The sequence below is a fragment of the Salmo trutta genome, chromosome 14 (genome assembly GCF_901001165.1).
Source record: "Salmo trutta chromosome 14, fSalTru1.1, whole genome shotgun sequence".
NCBI lineage: Eukaryota > Metazoa > Chordata > Actinopteri > Salmoniformes > Salmonidae > Salmo > Salmo trutta.
Genome location: NC_042970.1, coordinates 85,658,982 through 85,684,737, shown reverse-complemented (window position 1 = coordinate 85,684,737; position 25,756 = coordinate 85,658,982). Strand labels below are relative to the sequence as shown.

Below are 25,756 nucleotides of genomic sequence, written 5' to 3'. Positions count from 1 at the left end.
TAAATGATGCACTAACCTTTGACGATCTTCATCAGAGGACACTCCTAGGACATTGTTACACAATACATGTATGTTTTGCTCGATAAAGTTCATATTTATATCCAATAACAGCATTTTACATTGGCGCGTAATGTTGAGAAATGTTTTCCCTCCAAACTACCGGTGAATCAGCACAATGAGCACACATATTACAGAAATACTCATCAAGATGTTTGATCAATATAGAAGTGTTATGCACAGAATTATAGATACACTTCTCCTAAATGTAATCGCATTGTCAGATTTCAAAAAAGGTTCACGGTGAAAGCACAATTTCCAATAATCTGAGTACAGCCCAGATGACACTAACAACTAGCAAACAGAAACCCGCCATCTTGGAGTCAATAAAACTAACAAATTACATTATAAATATTCACTTACCTTTGATTATCTTCATCAGAAGGCACTCCCAGGAACCCAGCTCCACAATAAATGTTCGATAAAGCTAATTTATATGTCCAAATAATCAATTTTGTTTGCGCGTTAGGTTCACTATCCAAATCCACAACGCGCATGCTTACTTAGTCCAGACAAAAAGTCAAAAAAGTTATACTACAGTTTGTAGAAACATGTCAAACGATGTACAGAATCAATCTTTAGATTGCTTTTAGCATATATCTTGAATAAAATTCCAACCGGACATATACGTTCTCTTTAGCAGTGAATATGAACTCAGCTCGCTCCCAAGTCATTGAGCGTGACTGAGCCCATGCCTTATAACGGGACACCTACTTCCTAGGGCTGTACTTCCCATCAAATTCACCATAGAATCCTCAAACACCATTCGTTCTATAGACTGTTGACATCTAGTGGAAACTTTAGGAAGTGCAAAATGAACCCTAACTCACTGTATACAGTCAAGGCAATCACTTGAAAAAACTACAACCACAGACTTTCCACTTCCTGCTTGGAATTGTCTCAGGTTCTTGCCTGCCATATGAGTTCTGTTATACTCACAGACACCATTCAAACAGTTTTAGAAACTTCAGAGTGTTTTCCATATTGAAAAATGTGCTAATAATCTAACTACCCAACATTTATTGACTTGATTATTCCCGTCATTCTTAGCTTAGCTAAATGGTATAGTCGTTGTGCATTCTCAATGGACATTCGGGTGCTTTCGGGTGCCTTGAAATCTACACCGATTTCAGAGCACTCTTGTCTGACTGTACCAGAGCGCAGAATAATGAATTCAAGAGCGCTCAACACCCGTTGAATATGGCCGGTGTCTGTAAACGTTGGCAAAAAAGTGTAATTAAATTGTTTCCAGCAGCACAGTTACAGTCACCAACGCTCTGGTTAACACAAAAACAGCCTAACCAGCTCTGCTAGGGTGAGTAAAATTGTCAGAGTGGTCTCATTTGTGTCTGGAAGTAACTAGCAAGCTATCCAACGTTAGCTTGGATGCTTGACTGCCGTTGTAAGGCCAGAATGCTCAGATCAACCCTACTCCTCGGCCCGAATGTCCAGTGTGCTCTGAAACGGTCTGAATTTACAAACGGACAATCTGATAACGCTCTGAATGTATGAGCGCAGGCACTCCAGATTGAATTTAAGAACACACCCAAAGTCGAAAAATGTCTAACTAGTAATCTGTTATGCTAACTAGCTAGCAAGAGGTTGCAAGAGGTAGCAACAGCATCAACTTCCGGTAGAGAAGTAGAGAAAGCAAAGACCTAGTACGCTCAACTGAAAGGTTGGTTACACTACAATTAGGGTGTGGAAATGTTATGCCACTTAGATATTAATTCATAATCTTCCAATCCACTTATGCTGTAGCCTACTCCCGACCGTCATGTTGTACAGCGCCATATTTTCCATTCCATCCTAACGGAAAACCCTGAGGGTTTCAGTTTTCGTTTTTCTCGGAATAGAAACACCATAATATTAATCAAATGTATTAACCTCTATGGGCTAGGCGGGACGAATTCGTCCCACCTACGCAACAGCCAGTCTAATCCAGTGGCGCGATTTTCAAAACGTTTGAAATGCTATTACTTCAATTTCTCAAACATATGACTATTTTACAGCTATTTAAAGACAAGACTCTCGTTAATCTAACCACACTGTCCGATTTCAAAAAGGCTTTACAACGAAAGCAAAACATTAGATTATGTCAGCAGACTACCCAGCCAGAAATAATCAGACACCCATTTTTCAAGCTAGCATATAATGTCACAAAAACCCAGAAGACAGCTAAATGCAGCACTAACCTTTTATGATCTTCATCAGATGACAACCCTAGGACATTATGTTATACAATGCATGCATGTTTTGTTCAATCAAGTTCATATTTATATCAAAAAACAGCTTTTTACATTAGCATGTGACGTTCAGAACTAGCATACCCCCCGCAAACTTCCGGGGAATTTACTAACAATTTCCTAAATTACTCACGATAAACGTTCACAAAAAGCATTACAATTATTTTAAGAATTATAGATACATTACTCCTCTATGCACTCGATATGTCCGATTTTAAAATAGCTTTTCGGATGAAGCACATTTTGCAATATTCTAAGTACATAGCCCGGCATCACAGGGCTAGCTATTTAGACACCCACCAAGTTTAGCATTCACCATAATCACATTTACTATAAGAAAAATGGTCTTACCTTCCTGTTCTTCGTCAGAATGCACTCCCAGGACTTCTACTTCAATAACAAATGTTGGTTTGGTCCCAAATAATCCATCGTTATATCCGAATAGCGTCGTTTTGTCCGTGCGTTCCAGAAACTATCCGAAATGGTAAATAACGGTCGTGCGCATGGCGCATTTCGTGACAAAAAAATTCTAAATATTCCTTTACCGTACTTCGAAGCATGTCAACCGCTGTTTAAAATCAATTTTTATGCAATTTTTCTCGTAGAAAAGCGATAATATTCCGACTGGGAATCTCCTTTTCGGCAAACAGAGGAAAAAATCACAAAGACAGGGGCGGCCAGGTCACGCGCCTAAGCCCAGAGTACCTTGATCGGCCACTTGAGAAAGACGATCAAGTGTTTCAGCCTGGGGCTGGGGTGACGACATTCTGTTTTTTTCCCGGGCTCTGAGCGCCCATGGACGACGTAGGAAGTGTCACGTTAGAGCAGAGATCCTTTGTAAAAGATAGAGATGGCAAAGAAGTTCCAGAAATGGTCAGACAGGCCACTTCCTGTAAAGGAATCTCTCAGGTTTTGACCTGCCATTTGAGTTCTGTTATACTCACAGACACCATTCAAACAGTTTTAGAAACTTTAGGGTGTTTTCTATCCATATATAATAAGTATATGCATATTCTAGTTACTGGGTAGGATTAGTAACCAGATTAAATCGGGTATGTTTTTTATCCAGCCGTGAAAATACTGCCCCCTAGCCCCAACAGGTTAATGTTTTATCAATGTTTATAATGAGAAATGTTGTAATTTGTGGTGCTGATTCACCGGCATTTCTGGAGGCAAAATATTTTCTGAACATCACGCGCTAATGTAAAATGCTGTTTTTGGATATAAATGTGAACTTGATAGAACAAAAAATGCATGTATTGTCTAACATAATGTCCTAGGAGTGTCATCTGATGAAGATTGTCAAAGGTTAGTGCATCATTTTAGCTGGTTTTGTGCTTTTGGACAGCTAACGTTGCTTTGAAAATGCTAAGAAAATGGCTGTGTTATTCTTTGGCTGGGTACTCTCCTAACATAATCTAACTTTATGCTTTTGCTGTAAAGCCTTTTTGAAATAGGACATCGTGGTTGGATTCAGGAGATGTTTATCTATAAAATGGTATAAAATAGTTGTATGTTTGAGAAATTTGAATCATGACATTTTGTTGTTTTCAAATTTGGTGCTTTGATTTTTCACTGGCTGTTGAATAGTGTGTACCACGGGTGGGACGCTGACGTCCCACGTAGCCCATAGAAATTAAAACTCGTTTTTCAACCACTCCACAAATTTCTTGTTAACAAACTATAGTTTTGATAAGTCGGTTAGGACATCTATCCTAACCGATAGTAAGTTTTGAAACAATTGTTTACAGACAGATTATTTCACTTATAATTCACTGTATCACGATTCCACTGGGTCAGAAGTTTACATACACTAAGTTGACTATGCCTTTAAACAGCTTGGAAAAATCCAGAAAATTATGTCATGGCTTTAGAAGCTTCTGATATGCTAATTGACATCATTTTTGTCAATTGGAGGTGTACCTGTGGATGTATTTCAAGGCCTACCTTCAAACTCAGTGCCTCTTTTCTTGACATCATGGGGAAATCAAAAGAAATCAGCCAAGACCTCAGAAAACAAATTGTAGACCTCCACAAGTCTGGTTCATCCTTGGGAGCAATTTCCAAACACCTGAAGGTACCGCTGACATCTGTACAAACAATAGTACGCCAGCATAAACACCATGGGACCACGCAGCCATCACACTTCTCAGGAAGGAGACGCGTTCTGTCTCCTAGAGATTAACATACTTTTGTGCGAAAAGTGCAAATCAATCCCAGAACAACAGCAAAGGACCTTGTGAAGATGCTGCAGGAAACAGGTACAAAAGTATCTATATCCACAGTAAAACGAGTCCTATATCAACATAACCTGAAAGGCCGCTCAGCAAGGAAGAAGCCACTGCTCCACAACCGCTATAAAAAAGCCAGACTACGGTTTGCAACTGCACATGGGGACAAAGATTGTACATTTTGGAGAAATTTCTTCTGGTCTGATGAAACAAAAATAGAACTGTTTGGCAATAATGACCATCGTTATGTTTGGAGGAAAAAGGGGGAGGCTTGCAAGCCGAAGAACACCATCCCAACCGTGAAGCACGGGGGTGGCAGCATCATTTTCGGGGGGTGCTTTGCTGCAGGAGGGACTGTTGCTCTTCACAAAATAGATGGCATCATGAGGAAGTAAAATTATGTGGATATATTGAAGCAGCATCTCAAGACATCAGTCAGGAAGTTAAAGCTTGGTTGCAAATGGGTCTTCCAAATGGACAATGACCCAAGCATACTTCTAAAGTTGTGGCAAAATGACTTAAGGACAACAAAGTCAAGGTATTGAAGTGACCATCACAAAGCCCTGACCTCAATCCTATAGACAATTAGTGGGCAGAACTGAAAAAACGTGTGCGAGCAAGGAGGAATGGGCCAAACCACCAGCCCTGTCAGGAGTAATGGGCCAAAATTCAGCCAACTTATTGTGGGAAGCTTGTGGAAGGCTACCCGAAACATTTGACCCAAGTTAAACATTTTAAAGGCAATGCTAGCAAATACTAATTGAGTGTATGTAAACTTCTGACCCACTGGGAATGTGATGAATGAAATAAAAGCTGAAATAAATCATTCTCTCAACTATTATTGTGACATTTCACATTCTTAAAATAAAGTGGTGATCCTAACTGACCTAAGACAGGGAATTTTTCTAGGATTAAATGTCAGAATTTGTGAAACTGAATTTGGCTAAGGTGTATTTAAACTTCCGACTTCAACTGTAACTCTACAGTTATACCACATATCATTACTCTCTTTATAGTCCCCACACATCGAGGATTGTTACCTCTACAGTTATACCAAATATCATTACTCTCTTTATAGTCCCCACACATCTAGGATTGTTACCTCTACAGTTATACCACATATCATTACTCTCTTTATAGTCCCCACACATCTAGGACAGTTATACCACATATCTTTACTCTCTTTATAGTCCCCACACATCGAGGATTGTTACCTCTACAGTTATACCAAATATCATGTTTTATTTGACCTTTATTTAACTAGCCAAGTCAGCAACCTGTTAGGGCTAGGGGGCAGTATTTACACGGCCGGATAAAAAACGTACCCGATTTAATCTGGTTACTACTCCTGCCCAGTAACTAGAATATGCATATAATTATTGGCTTTGGATAGAAAACACCCTAAAGTTTCTAAAACTGTTTGAATGGTGTCTGTGAGTATACTAGAACTCATATGGCAGGCAAAAACCTGAGAAGATTTCATGCAGGAAGTGGCCTGTCTGATAAGGTGTTGTTGTTCTTGCTTCTGTTTATTGAAGAGTCAGGATCTTAGCTGTAACGTGACACTTCCTACGGCTCCAATAGGCTCTCAGAGCCCGGGAAAAAGCTGAACGATGTCGAGGCAGCCCCAGGCTGAAACACATTATCGCTTTTGCCAAGTGGCCGATCAGAGGACAAAGGAATTAGGCGCGTGCCCGAGTCGACCCAGTGATATATTTTCTTTCGGCTGTTTACCTAATTGCAGATTCCCGGTCGGAATATTATCACTTTTTTACGAGAAAAATTGCATAAAAAATTATTTTAAACAGCGGTTGACATGCTTCGAAGCACGGTAATGAAATATTTAGAAATCTTTTGTCACGAAATGCGCCGTGCGCGTGACCCTTATTTACCATTCGGATAGTGTCTAGAACGCACGAACAAAATGCCGCTGCTGGAACATAACTATGGATTATTTTGGACCAAACCTACATTTGTTATTGAAGTAGAAGTCCTGGGAGTGCATTCTGACGAAGATCAGGAAAGGTAATCAAACTTTTCTAATAGTAAATCTGATTTTGGTGAAGGCTAAACTTGCTGGGTGTCTAAATAGCTAGCCTTGTGATGCCGGGCTATCTACTGAGAATATTGCAAAATGTGCTTTCACCGAAAAGCTATTTTAAAATCGGACATATCGAGTGCATAGAGGAGTTCTGTATCTATAATTCTTAAAATAATTGTTATGCTTTTTGTGAACGTTTATCGTGAGTAATTTAGTAAATTGTTAGTGAATTCGCCGGAAGTTTGCGGGGGGTATGCTAGTTCTGAACGTCACATGCTATTGTAAAAAGCTGGTTTTTGATATAAATATGAACTTGATTGAACAAAACATGCATGTATTGTATAACATAATGTCCTAGGTGTGTCATCTGATGAAGATCATCAAAGGTTAGTGCTGCATTTAGCTGTCTTCTGGGTTTTTGTGACATTATATGCTAGCTTGAAAAATGGGTGTCTGATTATTTCTGGCTGGGTACTCTGCTGACATAATCTAATGTTTTGCTTTCGTTGTAAAGCCTTTTTGAAATCGGACAGTGTGGTTAGATTAACGAGAGTCTTGTCTTTAAATAGCTGTAAAATAGTCATATGTTTGAGAAATTGAAGTAATAGCATTTCTAAGGTATTTGAAAATCGCGCCACAGGATTCAACTGGCTGTTACGTAGGTGGGACGAATTCGTCCCGCCGGTCCTAGAGAGGTTAAGAACAAATTCTTATTTTCAATGATGGCCTAGGAACAGTGGGTTAACTGCCTTGTTCAGGGGCAAAACAACAGATTTTTACCTTGTCAGCTCAGGGATTTGATCTTGTAACTTTTCGGTTACTAGTCCAATGCCCTAGCCACTAGGCTATCTGCCGCCCCATCTAGGAGTGTTACCTCTACAGTTATACCACATGGTATTACTCTCTTTATAGTCCCCACACATCTAGGATTGTTACCTCTACAGTTATACCACATATCATTACTCTCTTTATTGTCCCCTGTCATGATGTGGCCCTTTCTGGGTATAGATCATGGCATCCCCCTCTCTCTCTCCTACACCCAGGTTCTGTTATCTCAGGTCATAGATTCCTGGAGAAAACTCTCTCCTCCTGGCCATGCAGTATTGAGAGAGAGAGAGAGTTTCACAGTAGAACAAAGGAACCTCTTCTACGTCACAGAACTTGAGAACTGAACAATATCCATGTTTTGGAGAATGTGTAAACGGTTGGTGGAGAAGCCAGCTACGACCCAGTCTGTTTTGTTTCATGTTTGTGACCTCATGAAAGACAATTCAGCCACATTACCATAACTCTGTTCATACAGGTGCCTCCATTATGAGTATATTACGAGTGTCACTACTGTCAAGGCTCAGGTCATTGGAAAAACGAATGTCCGGTTCTCAGGTCTAGGGGTAAATTCAGTACAGGTGCTTATGTTAATAACCTCTTACATCTACACGTTCCGCTAGCGGAACGTCTGCTCCAATATCCAATGATGGGCGGGGCGCGAAATTCAAACTCCTCTAAATCCGAAAACTTACACTTTTCAAACATATGACTATTTTACAGCTATTTAAAGACAAGACTCTCCTTTATCTAACCAAACTGTCCGATTTCAAAAAGGCTTTACAGCGAAAGCAAAACATTAGATTATGTCAGCAGAGTACCCAGCCAGGAATAATCACACAGCCATTTTTCAAGCTAGCATATCATGTCACATAAACCCAAACCATATCTAAATGCAGCACTAACCTTTGATGATCTTCATCAGATGACACACCTAGGACATTGTGTTATACAATACATGCATGTCTGTTCAATCAAGTTCATATTTATATCAAAAACCAGCTTTTTACATTAGCATGTGACGTTCAGAACTAGCATTCCCACCGAACACTTCCGGTGATTTTACTAAATTACTCACGATAAACGTTCACAAAAAGCATAACAATTATTTTAAGAATTATAGATACAGAACTCCTCTATGCACTCGATATGTCCGATTTTAAAATAGCTTTTCGGATGAAGCACATTTTGCAATAATGTAAGTACATAGCCCGGCGTTACAGGGCTAGCTATTTAGACACCCTGCAAGTTTAGCCTTCACCAAAATCACATTTCCTATAAGAAAAATGTTCTTACCTTGCTTGTTCTTCATCAGAATACACTGCCAGGACTTCTACTTCAATAACAAATGTAGGTTTGGTCCCAAATAATCCATCGTTATATCCAAACAGCGACGTTTTGTTCGTGCGTTCTAGACACTATCCCAACGCTAAATCTCGGCCACGAGCATGACGCAAAATATGACAAAAAATTTCGAAATATTCCATTACCGTACTTCGAAGCATGTCAACCGCTGTTTAAAACCAATATTTATGCAATTTATCTCGTAGAGAAGCGATAATATTCCGACCGGGAATCTGCCTGTCTGTAAACTGAGGAAAAAACCGAAAGCCGGGGGCGGGGCGTGTCACGCGCCTAAGGCTTAGTCCATTGACTGACCACTCAGCTTTTGCTCTCGTGTGCTTCAGCCAGGGCTTTGAATTACGTCATTCCTGTTTTTCCCGGGCTATGAGAGGCCATTGTTGACGTGTGAATTGTCACGTAAGAGCAGAGATCCTTTGTAAACGATAAAGATAATCAAGAAGGGCAAGAAATGTTCAGACAGGGTACTTCCTGAACAGAAGCATCTCAGGTTTTTGCCTGCCATAGGAGTTCTGTTATACTCACAGACACCATTCAAACAGTTTCAGAAACTTTGGAGTGTTTTCTCTCCAAAGCTAATAATTATATGCATATTCCAGTTTCTGGGCAGGACTAATAATCAGATTAAATCGGGTACGTTTTTTATCCAGCCGTGAAATTACTGCCCCCTAGATGTAAGAGGTTATTAAATCTAAGCCTACGGCATTAGCTGCGCCTGTTCCACATCAGTTCACTCCTGACACATTGTCTCATGCCCAGGGGCATGCGAAAGTCCATATTGATCCAGACTATTTACCTTTCATTAAGGAGGGTTTTGTGTCTATGTTAGGAAGTAAGAACCTAGTGCCAGTGAAGATCCTAAGAGACACAGGTGCCTCTGAATTGTTTGTGTTGGAATCTGTGTTACCCTTCTCTGCTGAGACTGATTCGGGGAATAGTGTTCTAATTAGGGGAATAAGTTTGAACACTGTCAGTTCCATTGCATAAACTGATGTTGGATTGTGGACTGGTTAAAGGTGAGGTTGTTGTGGGGGTGTGTCCTTCATTGCCTATTGAGGGTATCGACCTTATCCTTGGGAATAACTTGGCTGGTGAGCGTGTGTGGCCTGTTGTGTTTCCATCTCTAGTGGTTTCCACTAAGCCATCAATTGTAGGGATTCCTGATGAGAGTGCGCAGAGTTTCCCAGAGGTGTTCTCTGCGTGTGCAGTGACGTGTTCTATGAGCCATGGCGACCTGGTCACTGCGCCGGTAAATGAGAATACCACAAAGAAGTCTGTCACTGTTTTCCCTGTTATCCCATTATCTGTATCCCGCTCCGATCTAATCTATGCGCAATGGAGTGACCCCACATTAGAAGAGTTGCGTGACCAAATTGTGCCTGTGGAACAGTTGGGAGATGTCGCACATGGCTATTTTCTCCAAGAGGATGTCCTGATGAGAAAGTGGGTGTCTCATGGTAATTGTTTTCTGGGGGAGGCGATTAGTCAGGTTGTTTTACCAGTTAAGCTTTGTGAGTTGGTGTTGACAACTTCTCACAACAACGTTGCTGGACATATGGGTGTGAGGAAAACTTACAATCGCATATTAAGACATTTCTTTTGGCCTAGATTAAAGAGGGATGTTTCTGATTTCATCAAAACGTGCCACACCTGTCAATTAACTGGTCAACCTAATCAAGCTATTAAGCCGGTACCACTGTTTCCTATTCCTGTACTCAGCCAACCTTTTGAGTATCTGATTATTGTCTGTTGGTCCTCTGCCTCGTTCTAAAAAGGGTAGTAATTATCTGTTGACTGTGATGTGTCAGACCACTAGGTTTCCTGCTGCCTATCCTCTCCGGTCTATCACCACTAAGTCTGTGTTAAAAGCTTTGACTCAGTTTTTCTCACTGTTTGGAATCCCTAAGGTCATTCAGAGTGATCAAGGACCTAATTTCACCTCTAATCTCTTTGGTCAGGTTCTCCAACAGCTCCATATTAAACACAATTCATCTAGCGCCTATCACACGCAAAGTCAAGGAGCACTGGAAGTCTTTGTTGAGAGCTTATTGTACTGAGATGGATAAGGATTGGGAGGAGGGATTGCCTTGGTTACTTTTAGCCGCTAGGGAGGTTTCACAGGAGAGCACAGGTTTCAGTCCAAATGACCTTGTGTTTGGACATAGGGTGCGTGGACTTTTATCTGTTCTACAGGATGACTGGAAGTCTTCCGAGCCTCCTCAGTCCCTGTTATCGTATGTGTGTGATTTCCGGTGACGCCTGTACGCCTCTGGTGAAATGGCTAAAGAGAAGCTATCATCTTCACCGGACAGGATGAAGGGCATATTTGATTGTCGAACTGAGCCTCGTCACTTTAGTCCAGGTGACCAGGTTCTTGCTCTGCTGCCAAGTGTTGGTTCTCCTTTTCAAGCCAAGTTTCAAGGTCCATATACAGTGGTGCGCGGGTACACTGAGCAAAATTATCTAGTTGCCACTCCAGAACGGAGAAAAGCACACCAACTGTGCCATGTAAATTTGTTAAAACCCTATTATGCACGTTCCTCTGAGACTGAACAGTGGGAGTCTACAGAGGACGGTAAACCTCTTATTTTGGCTGATACCGTTACTTCCCTTGGTTCTTGTCATGCTAGGTCTGTGCATGAGGAGGAAGATATTCCTGGTCCCGATGATTGCATACTGCAGGGTAGATTGAGACACTGGATATTTTGGATAGCCTTCCTACTCATCTACCTGTTGATGGGCAGAAAGAGATGGTTGGTCTGATTCGGAGATTTCCAGGTTTGTTTTCTAATACACCTACACGTACAAACTTAATAGAACATGATATTGACATTGGAGATGCTGACCCCATTCCTCAGCGGTTCTATAGAGTTTCTGCAGAGAAACTGCGTTGTCTGGATGCTGAGGTCTCCAGTTGGGCTTCTCCCTGTATCTTGGTCAGTAAACCGGATGGAACAAACAGATTTTGTACGGACTACTGTAAGGTAAACGGTGTCACTAAGCCAGATTAACTTCCTCTTCCTCGGATGGAGGACTGCGTTGATCAAGTCAGAGCAGCTAAGTTTGTGAGCAAATTTGACCTGTTAAAGGGCTATTGGCAGGTGCCACTGACGAGTAGGGCACGTGATATCTCTGCCTTTATTACAACCGAATACGAGTACAGACCAGAGGGTATGAGTTTCGGCCTGCGTAATGCACCTGCCACTTTTCAGCGACATATGAACAGGGTTGTCCTCTGCCTTTATTACACCCGTTGTATTCGGCGCATGTGACTAATAACATTTAATTTGACTGTCACGATCACATGATCAATCACTGACTGTCACGATCACATGATCAATCACTGACTGTCACGATCACATGATCAATCACTGACTGTCAGTATCACATGATCAATCACTGACTGTCAGTATCACATGATCAATCACTAACTGTCCCTATCAAATCAAATCAAATTTATATAGCCCTTTGTACATCAGCTGAAATCTCAAAGTGCTGTACAGAAACCCAGCCTAAAACCCCAAACAGCAAGCAATGCGTGTGAAAGAGGCACGGTGGCTAGGAAAAACTCCCTAGGAAAAACTCCCTAGAAAGGCCAAAAACCTAGGAAGAAACCTAGAGAGGAACCAGGCTATGAGGGGTGGCCAGTCCTCTTCTGGCTGTGCCGGGTGGATATTATAACAGAACATGGTCAAGATGTTAAAATGTTCATAAATGACCAGCATGGTCAAATAATAATAATCATAGTAGTTGTCGAGGGTGCAACAAGCACGTCCGGTGAACAGGTCAGGGTTCCGTAGCCGCAGGCAGAACAGTTGAAACTGGAGCAGCAGCATGGCCAGGTGGACTGGGGACAGCAAGGAGTCATCATGCCAGGTAGTCCTGAGGCATGGTCCTAGGGCTCAGGTCCTCCGAGAGAAAGAAAGAAAGAAAGAGAGAAAGAGAGAATTAGAGAGAGCATATTTACATTCACACAGGACACCGGATAAGACAAGAGAATACTCCAGATGTAACAGACTGACCCTAGCCCCCCGACACATAAACTACTGCAGCATAAGTACTGGAGGCGGAGACAGGAGGGATCAGAAGACACTGTGGCCCCATCCGATGATACCCCCGGACAGGGCCAAACAGGCAGGATATAACCCCACCCACTTTGCCAAAGCACAGCCCCCACACCACTAGAGGGATGTCAACAACCACCAACTTACCGTCCGAAGACAAGGCCGAGTACAGCCCACAAAAATCTCCGCCATGGCACAACCCAAGGGGGGGCGCCAACCCAGACAGGAAGACCACGTCAGTGACTCAACCCACTCAAGTGACGCACCCCTCCCATGGACGACATGGAAGAACACCAGTAAGTCAGTGACTCAGCCCCTGTAAAAGGGTTAGAGGCAGAGAATCCCAGTGGAAAGAGGGGAACCGGCAAGGCAGAGACAGCAAGGGCGGTTCGTTGCTCCAGCCTTTCCGTTCACCTTCACACTCCTGGGCCAGACTATACTTAATCATAGGACCTACTGAAGAGATAAGTCTTCAGTAAAGACTTAAAGGTTGAGACTGAGTCTGCGTCTCTCACATGGGTAGGCAGACCATTCCATAAAAATGGAGCTCTATAGGAGAAAGCCCTACCTCCAGCCGTTTGCTTAGAAATTCTAGAGACAATTAGGAGGCCTGCGTCTTGTGACCGTAGCGTACGTGTAGGTATGTACGGCAGGACCAAATCGGAAAGATAGGTAGGAGCAAGCCCATGTAATGCTTTGTAGGTTAGCAGTAAAACCTTGAAATCAGCCCTTGCCTTAACAGGAAGCCAGTGTAGGGAGGCTAGCACTGGAGTAATATGATCAAATTTTTTGGTTCTAATCAGGATTCTAGCAGCCGTATTTAGCACTAACTGAAGTTTGTTTAGTGCTTTATCCGGGTAGCCGGAAAGTAGAGCATTGCAGTAGTCGAGCCTAGAAGTAACAAAAGCATGGATTAATTTTTCTGCGTCATTTTTGGACAGAAAGTTTCTGATTTTTGCAATGTTACGTAGATGGAAAAAAGCTGTCCTTGAAACAGTCTTGATATGTTCTTCAAAAGAGAGATCAGGGTCCAGAGTAACGCCGAGGTCCTTCACAGTTTTATTTGAGACGACTGTACAACCATCCAGATTAATTGTCAGATTCAACAGAAGATCTCTTTGTTTCTTGGGACCTAGAACAAGCATCTCTGTTTTGTCCGAGTTTAAAAGTAGAAAGTTTGCAGCCATCCACTTCCTTATGTCTGAAACACAGGCTTCTAGCGAGGGCAATTTTGGGGCTTCACCATGTTTCATTGAAATGTACAGCTGTGTGTCTTCCGCATAGCAGTGAAATTTAACATTATGTTTTCGAATGACATCCCCAAGAGGTAAAATATATAGTGAAAACAATAGTGGTCCTAAAATGGAACCTTGAGGAACACCGAAATGTACAATTGATTTGTCAGAGGACAAACCATTCACAGAGACAAACTGATATCTTTCCGACAGATAAGATCTAAACCAGGCCAGAACTTGTCCATGTAGACCAATTTGGGTTTCCAATCTCTCCAAAAGAATGTGGTGATCGATGGTATCAAAAGCGGCACTAAGATCTAGGAGCACGAGGACAGATGCAGAGCCTCGGTCTGATGACATTAAAAGGTCATTTACCACCTTCACAAGTGCAGTCTCAGTGCTATGATGGGGTCTAAAACCAGACTGAAGCGTTTCGTATACATTGTTTGTCTTCAGGAAGGCAGTGAGTTGCTGTGCAACAGCTTTTTCAAAAAAAATTGAGAGGAATGGAAGATTCGATATAGGCCGATAGTTTTTTATAATTTCTGGGTCAATATTCGGCTTTTTCAGGAGAGGCTTTATTACTGCCACTTTTAGTGAGCTTGGTACACATCCGGTGGATAGAGAGCTGTTTATTATGTTCAACATAGGAGGGCCAAGCACGGGAAGCAGCTCTTTCAGTAGTTTAGTTGGAATAGGGTCCAGTATGCAGCTTGAGGGTTTGGAGGCCATGATTATTTTCATCATTGTGTCAAGAGATATAGTACTAAAACACTTTAGTATCTCCCTTGATCCTAGGTCCTGGCAGAGTTGTGCAGACTCAGGACAATGGAGCTTTGGAGGAATACCCAGATTTAAAGAGGAGTCCGTAATTTGCTTTCTAATGATCATGATCTTTTCCTCAAAGAAGTTCATAAATGTATTACTGCTGAAGTGAAAGCCATCCTCCATTTGCGAATGCTGCTTTTTAGTTAGCTTTGCGACAGTATCAAAAAGAAATTTCGGATTGTTCTTATTTTCCTCAATTAAGTTGGAAAAATAGGATGATCGAGCAGCAGTGAGGGCTCTTCGATACTGCACGGTACTGTCTTTCCAAGCTAGTCGGAAGACTTCCAGTTTGGTGTGGCGCCATTTCCGTTCCAATTTTCTGGAAGCTTGCTTCAGAGCTCGTGTATTTTCTGTATACCAGGGAGCTAGTTTCTTATGACAGATGTTTTTAATTTTTAGGGGTGCAACTGCATCTAGGGTATTGCGCAAGGTTAAATTGAGTTCCTCGGTTAGGTGGTTAACTGATTTTTGTCCTCTGACGTCCTTGGGTAGGCAGAGGGAGTCTGGAAGGGCATCAAGGAATCTTTGGGTTGTCTGAGAATTTATAGCACAACTTTTAATCCTCCTTGGTTGGGGTCTGAGCAGATTATTTGTTGCAATTGTAAACGCAATAAAATGGTGGTCCGATAATCCAGGATTATGAGGAAAAACATTAAGATCCACAACATTTATTCCATGGGACAAAACTAGGTCCAGAGTATGACTGTGGCAGTGAGTAGGTCCAAAGACATGTTGGACAAAACCCACTGAGTCGATAATGGCTCCGAAAGCCTTTTGGAGTGGGTCTGTGGACTTTTCCATGTGAATGTTAAAGTCACCAAAAATTAGAATATTATCTGCTATGACTACAAGATCCGATAGGAATTCAGGGAACTCAGTAAGGAACACTGCATATGGCCCAGGAGGCCTGTAAACAGTAGCTATAAAAAGTGAGTGAGTAGGCTGCATAGATTTCATGACTAGAAGCTCAAAAGACGAAAACGTCATTGTTTCTTTTTTTTGTAAATTGAAATTTGCTATCGTAAATGTTAGCAACACCTCCGCCTTTGCCGGATGCACGGGGGGTATGGTCACTAGTGTAACCAGGGGGTGAGGCCTCATTTAACACAGTAAATTCATCAGGCTTAAGCCATGTTTCAGTCAGGCCAATCACATCAAGATTATGATCAGTGATTAGTTCATTGACTATAACTGCCTTGGAAGTGAGGGATCTAACATTAAGTAACCCAATTTTGATATGTGGAGTATCACAATCTCTTTCAATAATGGCAGGAATGGAGGAGGTCTTTATACTAGTGAGATTACTAAAACGAACACCGCCATTTTTAATTTTGCCCAACCTAGATCGAGGCACAGACACGGTCTCAATGGGGAAAGCTGAGCTGACTATGCTGCCGGTGCTAGTGGCAGACTCCACTAAGCTGGCAGGCTGGCTAACAGGCTGCTGCCTGGCCTGCACCCTATTTCATTGTGGAGCTAGAGGAGTTAGAGCCCTGTCTATGTTCGTAGATAAGATGAGAGCACCCCTCCAGCTAGGATGGAGTCCGTCACTCCTCAGCAGGCCAGGCTTGGTCCTGTTTGTGGATGAGTCCCAGAAAGAGGGCCAGTTATCTACAAATTCTATCTTTTGGGAGGGGCAGAACACAGTTTTCAACCAGCGATTGAGTTGTGAGACTCTGCTGTAGAGCTCATCACTCCCCCTAACTGGGAGGGGGCCAGAGACAATTAATCGATGCCGACACATCTTTCTAGCTGATTTACACGCTGAAGCTATGTTGCGCTTGGTGACCTCTGACTGTTTCATCCTAACATCGTTGGTGCCGACGTGGATAACAATATCTCTATACTCTCTACACTCGCCAGTTTTAGCTTTAGCCAGCACCGTCTTTAGATTAGCCTTAACGTCGGTAGCCCTGCCCCCTGGTAAACAGTGTATGATCGCTGGATGATTAGTTTTAAGTCTAATACTGCCGGTAATGGAGTCGCCAATGACTAGGGTTTTCAATTTGTCAGAGCTAGTGGAGGGAGCCGTCGGCGTCTCAGACCCCACAACGGGAGGAGCAGAGACCAGAGAAGTCTCGGCCTCCGACTCCGACTCGCTTAACGGGGAGAACCGGTTGAAAGTTTCTGTCGGCTAAATAAGCGACACCGGTTGAGCATTCCTACAGCGTTTCCCTCCAGAAGCCATGAGAAAGTTGTCCGGCTGCGGGGACCGTGCGAGGGGGTTTATACTAATGTTACTATCTGTACTTGCTGGTGGCACAGACGCTGTTTCATCCTTTCCTACACTGAAATTGCCCTTGCCTAACGATTGCGTCTGAAGCTGGGCTTGCAGCACAGCTATCCTTGCCGTAAGGCGATCGTTCTCCTGTATATTATAAGTACAACGACTGCAATTAGAAGGCATCATGTTAATGTTACTTAGCTTCTGCTGTTTGAAGTCCTGACGAACCATGTCCAGATAAAAACCTCCCGGGTAAGAAAGTTGAATGAAAAAAGTTGAGTGAGGGAAAAAGTAAAAATATACGGTAATGAAAAAGTAAAAACCGTCAGGTAGCAAAGTAAAATCGGCAACAAAAACAAAAACGCACAGCAGCGTAAACAAGTCTGCAAGTTGTGACCGGTTGTGACCGGTCACAACTTGCTTGACATAGGTAAACATTATTTTGACACTTGCTTGACATGACACTTGCTTGACATAGGTAAACATTATTTTGGTCCATCTCTTGGAAAGGGTTTGACTGGTGTAAATATGACCTGACAGGACAGACAAAGAATCTGACAAGTGTTAATATGGTCTGACAGGACATCCAGAGCAGGTGATGAACTACCAACATGGTCAGACAGATAAACTCCCATAATGGAGGGGTTGTGTTGACATTACCCTGAACTCTACCTCTGTTCAGAACTATTATCTTAGTACTATGTACTAGTTCACTCCCCCTCACAGATGTAAAGACATGGGATTAGCAGATGAGGACTAAACTAGGGAGTTTACAACATTTTTCTTACACTTCTACATTCCTTCCTGCATCCACTAGGGGGAGTGTATAGTACACACTTACTGTAGGGCAGAAGGGTAGAGAATGGGACCTCTTTCTGTAGGGAAGAAGGGTAGAGAATGGGAACTCTTTCTGTAAGGATGAACTGTAGAGAACAGGACCTCATACTGTATTGCAGAAGGGTAAAGAATGGGACCTCTTACTGTAGGGGAGAAGGATAGAGAATGGGACTGCAGCCATCGGTTCTAGCCAATGTTGACTTAGTGTGTTATTACTGAGGTGACCATGACAAAACAGATGACTTCCCCTTATGAACATGCTGTCCCTGACTCTCCCTCACTCTTTCTCTCGTTGGACAATAGAGTAAAGACTTAGAAAGGTAAAAAAAATAACATTTTGTAATCATAGTGGTGTTTGAACAAAATATATTATTTTTTTATTTCACTTTATTATTTATTGTTGATATCTGGGGAAATCATACATGCAACACTAAGCATGTCCTCAAAGATTGTCCATCAAATGTCCATCAAAAATTGAAAAATCATGAAACATTATACAACACAAGCATGAAACAAAAAAAACTAACAATGGATAATCTGTCAATTTATAAACAGCTCAGACACATTTTCAGATAGCCATGAGTACGGAAGGGATAATCAACTCAGGGCTCTACGACACGCTAGTGGAGTGACATTTACGCTTCGAACACACCGACTGTGTCATTGCGTTTCGACACCAGAAGTACATTCATTTCCAATGGAACGCTGCGTTTGCCTTGCAGCATTGCGTTGCAGAGGTAGTTGCAGTGCGTTCTGTGTGGTGCATACGTTCGATTTATCTTTGCCCATGGGAGAAGTTTATGTGGTTGCTATGCAAATGTTTTTTTGTATAACTTTTTATTTTTTTATTTTACAAGACTATACTATTAGCTAAACAGACTTACCAAAGCAACATTGCCACACCCTTTAATGGACATGCACCTCCTTATGAGAAGGACTGCGAGTCTAGCAACACCAGCTACAGTGTTTACTCTTCATCAAGCCACACCTGTAGAAGTAAGCTAGCCATTAAGAAAACCCAATATTACATAAACAATATTATGTACTTCAGGCCAATAAATAAACGATCAAATTTAAGACGGAATATACTATGTTCAATACCAGAGAAAAATAACAAGGAGCGTGCACTTATTCACGTGCGCCACAAGACTAGAGTCCTTCTGAGGGACACTTTGAAAAACTACAAATACAAAAAAAATAGCAAGAAACTCTTTCTAAAGACTGACATCTAGTGGAAGCCATAGGAACTGCAATCTGGGAGGATTTATTTAGAATATCCCATAGGCAAGCATTTGAATGGGTAGTGACCTCAACAACAAAAAAATCCCAGATGGATTCTCCTCGGGTTTTTGCCTGCCATATCAGTTCTGTTATACTCACAGACATTTTAACAGTTTTAGAAACTTCAGACTGTTTTATTTCCAATGCTACCAATTATATGCAAATCCTAGCTTCTGGGCCTGAGTAACAGGCAGTGCACTTTGGGCACGTTTGTCATCCAAACCTCAAAATACTGCCCCCTATCCCTAAGAGCCCTTCATGAGGTGAATCAGGTTAGCTAGTTCAGGACAACAAAATTGTGAAATATCTGGGGTCCCGAAGGAGAGGTTTGAAAACCACTGATTTAGACCTAAGAATGAATGTAATGATGTTATAGTTGTAAGTTCTAAAATTATATCTAGTAGCCTACCAGTTCTTTCAGTGGGTGATGCTGCTACCAACATAATCATTCCTTTATCCTATCTACCAGTTCTTTCAGTGGGTGATGCAGCTACCAACATAATCATTCCTTTATCCTGTCTACCAGTTCTTTCAGTGGGTGATGCTGCTACCAACATAATCATTCCTTTATCCTGTCTACCTTCATCTACAAGTTCTTTATATCTTTCCTCTATTGAAACACCCCATTTTTTTACCTTTTTTATTTATTTCACCTTTATTTAACCTCTCTATGGTATGTGGGACGAAATCGTCTCACCTAGTCAACAGCCAGTGGAATCGAGTGGCGCGATATTCAAATACCTTAGAAATGCTATTACTTCAATTTCTCAAACATATGACTGTTTTACACCATTTTAAAGACAAGACTCTCGTTAATCTAACCACATTGTCCGATTTCAAAAAGGCTTTACAACAAAAGCAAAACATTAGATTATGTCAGGAGAGTACCCAGCCAGAAATAATCACACACCCATTTTTCAAGCTAGCATATAATGTCACAAAAACCAAAACCACAGCTAAATGCAGCACTAACCTTTGATGATCTCTTATCAGATGACACTCCTAGGACATTATGTTATACAATACATGCATGTTTTGTTCAATCAAGTTCATATTTATATCAAAAACCAGCTTTTTACATTAGCATATGACGTTCAGAACTAGCAAACATACCGAAAACTTCCGGTGAATTTACTAAATTACTCACGATAAACGTTCACAAAAAACATAACAATTATTTTAAGAATTATAGATACAGAACTCCTTTATGCAATCGCGGTGTCAGATTTTAAAATAGCTTTTCGGCAAAAGCACATTTTGCAATATTCTGAGTAGATAGCTAGCCATCACGGGCTAGCTAATTTGACACCCACCAAGTTTGGCGTTCACTAAACTCAGAATTACTATAAGAAAAATTGGATTACCTTTGCTGTTCTTCGTCAGAATGCACTCCCAGGACTTCTACTTCATCCACAAATGTTGTTTTGGTTCAAAATAATGCATAGTTATGTTCAAATATCCTCTGTTTTGTTCTTGCGTTCAAGACACTATCCGAACGGTGACGCGCGGACGCGTATCGTGACAAAAAATGTCAAAATATTCCTTTACCGTACTTCGAAGCATGTCAAACGCTGTTTAAAATCAATTTTTCTGCGATTTTTCTCGTAAAATAGCGATAATATTCCGACCGGGAGACTTCTTTTTCGTTCAAAGACTGAAAATGTAAAATGGCCTCTTCACGTGCACGCGCGTACCCGTCTCATTGTTCTCAGATCGACCACTATCCAAATGCGCTACTGTTTTTCAGCCATGGACTGCAAAGTCATCATTCAACAGTCTGGCGCCTTCTGAGAGCCTATGGGAGCTTTAGAAAGTGTCACGTTACAGCAGAGATCCTCTGTTTTCGATAAAGAGAGTGTAGAAGGCCAAGAAATGGTCAGAGAGGGCACTTCCTGTACAGAATCTTCTAAGGTTTTGGCCTGCCATATGAGTTCTGTTATACTCACAGACACCATTCAAACAGTTTTATAAACTTTAGGGTGTTGTCTATCCAAATCAAACAATTATATGCATATTCTAGTTTCTGGGCAGTAGTAATAACCAGATTAAATCAGGTACGTTTTTTATCCGGATGTGAAAATACTGCCCCCTACCCTAGAGAGGTTAACCAGGTAGGCTAGTTGAGAACAAGTTCTCATTTACAACTGCGACCTGGCCAAGATAAAGCAAAGCAGTTCGACACATACAACAGAGTTACACATGGAATAAACAAACATACAATCAAAAATACAGTAGAAAAATCTATATACAGCATGTGCAAATGAGGTAGGATAAGAGAGGTAAGGTAATAAATAGGCCATGGTGGCGAAGTAATTACAATATAGTAATTAAACACTGGAATGGTAGGATGTACAGAAGATGAATGTGCAAGTAGAGATACTGGGGTGCAAAAGAGCAAGATATATAAATAAATACAGTATGGGGATGAGGTAGATTGGATGTGCTATTTACAGATGAGCTATGTACAGGTGCAGTGATCTGTGAGCTGCTCTGACAGCTGGTGCTTAAACCTAGTGAGGGAAGTAGTAGTCTCCAGCTTCAGAGATGTTGCAGTTCGTTCCAGTCATTGGCAGCAGAGAACTGGAAGGAGAGGTGGCCAAAGGAGAAATTGGCTTTGGGGGTGACCAGTGAGATACCCCTGCTGGAGCGTGTGCTACGGGTGGGTGCTGCTATCGTGACCAGTGAGCTGAGATAAGGCAGGGCTTTACGTAACAGAGACTGGTAGATGACCTGGAGCCAGTGGGTTTGGCGACGAGTATGAAGCGATGGCCAGCCAACGAGAGCGTACAGGTCGCAGTGGTGGGTAATATATGGGCTTTTGGTGACAAAACGGATTGCACTGTGATAAACTGCATCCAATTTGTTGAGTAGAGTGTTGGAGGCTACTTTATAGATGACATCGCCGAAGTCGAGGATTGGTAGGATGGTCAGTTTTACGAGGGTATGTTTGGCTGCATGAGTGAAGGATTCTTTGGGTGATGCTTCTTTCAGTGGGTGATGCTGCTATCAACATAATCATTCCTTTGTCCTATCTACCTTTATCTACAAGTTATTTATATCTTTCCTCTATTGACACATATCCATTTCTTTGACCTCTAGAGGGACCCAGCAGACCAAATAGGGAGAACGAGTCAAAGAACAGGCATTGAAACATCTGCAAGTGGAGCTACTACTGATGCTGCTACTGTACCACCATCTGAACAACTGCTGTTGCTGTCATCCCACCATCTTACATCTCCATCTTCTTCACTTTATATTTCTACTCATTCTGTCTCCTGTTCTTTCCTCCACTTCCCTGAACAAACGTACTTTAGCAAGAAAGAAAGAGTATATTCATGAAGTGTAGAACAAGATCAATTCATTTTATTATAGTATTGTTGACAACATGGAAACATCATTCAACACCGGATACAATGGTCACCTCAAATCATCAAAGATAGGAAAATCAAATCAGCTTAATTTATCTAAAACACTTTTATGAAGACTACTTAAGAAATCAACCATGAAATAGATGGCTAACTGCTAAATATATATTATTTTTAAATAGATTATTATTATCATAGAATTATTGAAGACATAATAAAAGTATATATGTGAAATAAAGTTGAACTGATTGATGAAAAAAAAATACTCTCCATAAACAAACACAAACAATTGCATGCTGTAATAAACCCATCGGAATGTAGACACTGGTAATCAAAATGGCTGATCTTCTAAGGTCAAGTTATAATTGTCCTGCTCTCTGACTTGTTGGAAAAGTTGCATCCTATGACGGTGCCACATGGAAAATTACTGAGCTCTTCAGTAAGCCTGTTCTACTGTCAATGTTTGTCTATGGAGGTTGCATGGCTGTGCTCAATTTTATTTTAATTGTCCTTCTCTTTGATGAGCCTATGCCACATACAGTACACTATAATGTGACTCATGACAGACCACATGCAGTACACTATAACATTACTACTACAGACCACATACAGTACACTATAACATTACTACAGTACACTATAACATTACTACTACAGACATCATACAGTACACTACAACATTACTACTACAGACCACATACAGTACACTATAACATTACTACAGTACACTATAACACTACTACAGTACACTATAACATTACTACTACAGACATCATACAGTACACTACAACATTACTACTACAGACCACATACAGTACACTATATCACTACTACAGACCACATACAGTACAATATAACATTACTCACTACCGTACACTATCAACTGCAACACTAAATCTTCTATAGTTGATTTCTCAACCTCTTACCTCCCTTATCTATTGTTACTTCTATCCCATCAAATATAGACCTACATATACTGCAAATATGCACACTAGAACTGCTCCCACTGTCAGATATAGGGTAGGTGTGGCTAGGATAGGGGCAGCTGTGGCAGCAGGGGCTGATACTGGGCCAGCTTGGGTTGAAACAAGAACATCAGAACCTGTATTTGCTCCTGAGTCCACTATATTTTCTTGATTTGATAAGTCTGCCCCTTCTCTGATCTCATCCCTGATCGTATCTGTTCCGCATACCAAATCTTTAAACTTTTTCATCATACTAATATGTTGCTTTTGCAGAACAAAATAGTGAAAAGGATTAAAACGGTGAACAGGGTCTGAAAGGCGTAAAGGGTGAAAAGTGAGCAAAGAGAACCACAATGGTGTTGTTAGTATTCTTACAGGTAGAGGGAACCATTTGACTAATTTTACAACCGGATCCTTTTCCCAGTCCAGTATTTCCTGGGCCCTCTGGAACATCTCGTTGGTGTAGTATTGTTCTTCATTCTTCTCCACCATCTCATCTATCTTCCTCAGCAGCTCTGTGACCTGAGTGGTGTCATCTCTATTAGTGTTATTGAAAAAGTGGTATCTGCTGCCACATTGAGCGATGAGATGCTGGAGCTCTTCACTCTCCTTCACAAAGTCCTCGGCTTTTTTCATCCCTAGCTGATCTTCTCCAGTGAACAGCACTATGGTGTACTTTGAGGCTTCATCTCCAAAATTCTTCTGGATGCACTTGACAGTGTTCCTCTCCTCTTCTGTGAACCTCGTCAGCCTGATCACCAGCAGGAACACATGGGGTCCTGGAACTGACATCTCAATACACTTGTCTATTTCTCCTTTCATCGTCACTGCATCCACTGATGTGTCAAAGAGCCCTGGGGTGTCGATGATTTCAATATTCCTCCCATCCACCTTTCCTCTCTTCTTATTAGTCTCTGCAGTGACAGACACTGGTGATGCCTCTGCTTTAAACGCCCCCTTCATCCCAAGGATGGTGTTTCCTGTTGCACTCTTCCCTGCTCCAGTCTTCCCCACCAGAACTATCCTCAGGTCAGAGGGCAGCCCTGAATCTGTGGAAACACGCAGGTTTTAAAATTGTCTTTAAAATTATACCAGTTAGTGAAAATAATTAACAAGGGCATGATTGCACTACAGAAAATATGTGTATACTGTGTTCCAGGCGATTGGTGATTTCATGCAGTACCTGCATAGCTATTTTTACAATGTGGTTGATGGTTGGGCTATTGAGTGGAGACAGACAAATAAAATCCAAATGGTCAGTTGAAAACGTCATAATTGTTTTTACAGGCAATTTGAGAAAGGGAAATGTTTTTGTTAATCATAATTTAGTTTATTAAATTATTGTTGATTTTCATGGAAATTACAGACACTGAATAAACACTAACATCAATTAAATCTCAACTAAGCAACTAAGATAGAAACATCTACGAGAAAACAGCTTATAGTTGTAACGGCTGTCGTAAAGATTGGACCAAGGTGCAGCGGGAACGTGTATACTCATCTTCTTTTTAATATATAAAAGAAGGGAAAACAAACAAAACACGTGTACACAAACAACGCACGACATACAACAGTCCTGTCAGATGAACAGGCACAAAACAGGAAATAACTACCCACAATTCCCATAACCAAAACACCCCTATACATAGGATCTTCAATCAGAGGCAACGAAGAACAGCTGCCTCCAATTGAAGGCCAAATCAATTAAGTAAACATAGAACTAGAAAGACTAGACTAGAACATAGAAATATACTAACATAGAACATAGCCCAAAAACCCCGGAACACTCTAAACAAACACACCTCTACATAAACACATAGCCCAACAAACCCCGAACCACATAAAACAAACACCCCCTGCCACGTCCTGACCAAACTACAATAACAAATAACCCCTTTACTGGTCAGAACGTGACAATAGTATACAGTACATGACAACAAAACATACTCCAAGGAATAGTCAGTTACTGGCAAACTAATAAAAATTACAACTTTCAATTTACATATTTTAGAACAAGCTTAAAGACAATCCAGAACTAATACAAGGCAACGCACAATATTACAATGAACAAAAATATAAATGCAACATGTAGAGTGTTGGTCCATGTTTCATGACGTGAAATAAAAGATTCAAAAAAAATTCCATACTCACAAAAATCTTATTTCTCTCACATTTTGTGCACAAATGTGTTTACA

General features: G+C 41.3%; 1 protein-coding gene across 3 annotated transcripts in view; it reads right to left on the bottom strand.

The window, feature by feature from the left end:
- Positions 1-25,756, bottom strand: part of LOC115147775 (GTPase IMAP family member 7-like) — a 351,504-nt gene that overhangs the window by 298,917 nt on the left and 26,831 nt on the right. The window contains exon 2 of one of the 3 annotated variants that reach the window (XM_029690072.1): positions 23,349-24,610. The exons of the other annotated variants lie outside the window; for them this stretch is intronic. Within the exon in view, the coding sequence (XP_029545932.1) occupies positions 23,544-24,610 (1,067 nt within the window). The 3' untranslated portion in view covers positions 23,349-23,543. Of the gene's footprint in view, positions 1-23,348; positions 24,611-25,756 lie in introns of those variants that run through there. 3 annotated transcript variants of the gene reach the window in all.